At 41.2% G+C, this 2,226-nt stretch overlaps 1 protein-coding gene across 1 annotated transcript; it reads left to right on the forward strand.

Moving 5' to 3' along the window:
- Positions 1-1,185: 1,185 nt before the first annotated feature.
- Positions 1,186-2,035, forward strand: LOC119570497. Its single transcript, XM_037918204.1, has 2 exons — positions 1,186-1,344; positions 1,661-2,035. Exons 1-2 carry the CDS (start codon positions 1,186-1,188, stop codon positions 2,018-2,020), a joined length of 519 nt encoding a protein of 172 aa, XP_037774132.1. The 3' UTR covers positions 2,021-2,035.
- The last annotated feature ends 191 nt before the right edge of the window (positions 2,036-2,226 follow it).

The raw sequence follows: 2,226 nt of genomic DNA on the forward strand, positions 1-2,226 counted from the left end.
TTAGTCCTCAACAAGTAATATCTCTTCAGTTTGCCCTTGCGCTTTGTCGCGTCATACTGTAAAATTTTACGCCTCTTTTCTTTTCATCTTGGCCTTCTTTTCTGGTTTCGCATACCACTCCAAACTTGGCAGTTATTTTGGGGGATTTCCTTGTTCTCGGTTATTCAGCACTGTAATAACTATTTTGCATCTAATTGCTAAATACTGTAGTGAAAATATTCTTGTGTATTTCGGCAAAGTGACTGGCAGCTACCCCATTGCTCCCCAGCCACTCCCCAAATGCGCAAGGGAAAGCCGCAAAACATCATAACGAACGGGCAAAGCACCTTTCCTAAACACTCGATGGAATTTGCCTCCAGTTAGCTACCCAAAACGCAATCACTTGTTATTTTGGACTCTCCTTCGTAGCACCAGCCTAACCGCTATTTTCGTTCATTCTGACGTTATTTTTTTGCTTACGGCAGATCATTTCATTTATGCTAGTGAGTGTAGTTTTTCATTGTCCCCAGACTCACAGAATTAATTCAGGAATTTAGTTGGCCGTGACGCGGCTTGGCATGCCCTTGGCAGTATTAAGTGTTTCTTCCATTGATCAATTAAATATTCCTCGAGATTAAAAGTGACTTATTTTGGTTAATTCTTTCCTCGATCAGGTAGTAAAGTTTTACCTTGCATCATAAGGCTGTTGGGACTAGGCTATACCCTATCTAATTTTCTTTTGCCTTTGTCGTATTCCTCATTTGCTTTCTGCTTTCATGTTATTCTTGTTTCTTCACAGTTATTTTGTGCTATTCTTTGTCCTCTTCCTTCCAGACAAAATCAAGAAAAAATGTAAGTCTTGAGCTGCAAGAGTTAAAATCCCAGGCAGTCATGTCGCGAGAGACTGAGTTCAGCAGATCGTCTTTCATTTATTATAGGGCATTGTATGCGTTTCATCCGACTGAGTTGATTCATTTGCAAAGTTGTTTTGATACAACAGACAACATAGAAGCAAAAAACTCTTCACTGCACTCTCCATTTTGATGGTTGTAAAGGGGGTGGAAGGCATACAAACCAAATTTTACTGATTTATTTATCATTCTTCCTATATTTATTTTGCTTTGAATTTTGTATTTACTTAGGTGTTTTATTGACTAATTAAGACTTATTTAATCCTTTAATCTGTTTAACTATTTATACATTTCTATGTTCCCAGGGGAAATTTACACCTCGGAGAAACATGGCTCAGATGAGACGGGGGACGGCACTGCTGACCGACCCTTGAAGACGGCCATGCAGGCCATGCGTAAGGCTGGCAAAGAGCCTTTCCCCACCATCTACGTTGACGCCAAAGAGGAAGGACAGGTTGGGATTCGTGCAAATTGACTTTAGATTAGCGATTCCTTCATTTTCTCTCTTTTTTTTATTTTATTTATTTTTTATTATTATTAGATACATACCTCTAATTTGTCTTTTTATTATTATCATTATTATTATTAGATATGTACCTCTGATGTGTCTTTTTGGTAAAGGTTGTTACATTGATGTTGATTTTTGTTCATTAGATCATAGTGCAATGAGCTCTTTGTTCAAGGGTTTTATACCATTAGCGCCATACTAGGACCAGCATTCGATTCTCCCTGCCATTTTGCTTGTCTCAGAGGATGCTGTTGCCTTCTAGAGTGAGGGGCCCAAGGTGTCGGGCAGCAGCAATGCAATAGCTGACATGGCTCCTTGCCTGCAAGCGCTGGACGTGCACCTGTGTGAGTCCAGTTACCTTGCAGGCCACCAGCCGACACAGGCTGACACACTCGCCCACCAGCGGCTAAGAGGGGGGGCCATAGCGACAGCAGAGGCCCAAGGTGGAGACTCTCATGGCTACCCCCATGTTGCACGCTGGTGGAGACACATTGAGAGTTTTGGCAGTGAGAGGGAGGGGTTTCCCTCTGCTGACCCTGCTGTTCTGGAGCGGTTTAGTTTAGGGGATGTATGTTTACCGCAGGTGAATGTCGGATGGTGTGTACAAGTAGCTCAATTTTAGTAAATGGATTTTTATATGTTTTCAACATTTTTTCCTTGTGCTTATGCATGGATATAATCATCTTTGTTTTAAACCTGCAGTTGGAATTCATTTTGGCAGAATTTAACCCATTCACTCCAGATGATTTTTCCAGGAAACTTCCCCCTCAGGGGCCCAATACCCTTCCCTTTTCCTGCTAGGTGATTGCTAATTTTCATAATTTTTAA

Source organism: Penaeus monodon, unplaced genomic scaffold (assembly GCF_015228065.2).
Source record: "Penaeus monodon isolate SGIC_2016 unplaced genomic scaffold, NSTDA_Pmon_1 PmonScaffold_2938, whole genome shotgun sequence".
In the NCBI taxonomy this organism is placed as follows: domain Eukaryota; kingdom Metazoa; phylum Arthropoda; class Malacostraca; order Decapoda; family Penaeidae; genus Penaeus; species Penaeus monodon.

Bases quoted from the DNA above. Each gene is read 5' to 3' on its own strand.
- LOC119570497 (XM_037918204.1), top strand. From the start codon at position 1,186: ATGTTCCCAGGGGAAATTTACACCTCGGAGAAACATGGCTCAGATGAG. The intron at 1,345-1,660 runs GTTGGGATTCGT...GTTGCCTTCTAG, and splicing joins ACGCCAAAGAGGAAGGACAG to AGTGAGGGGCCCAAGGTGTC.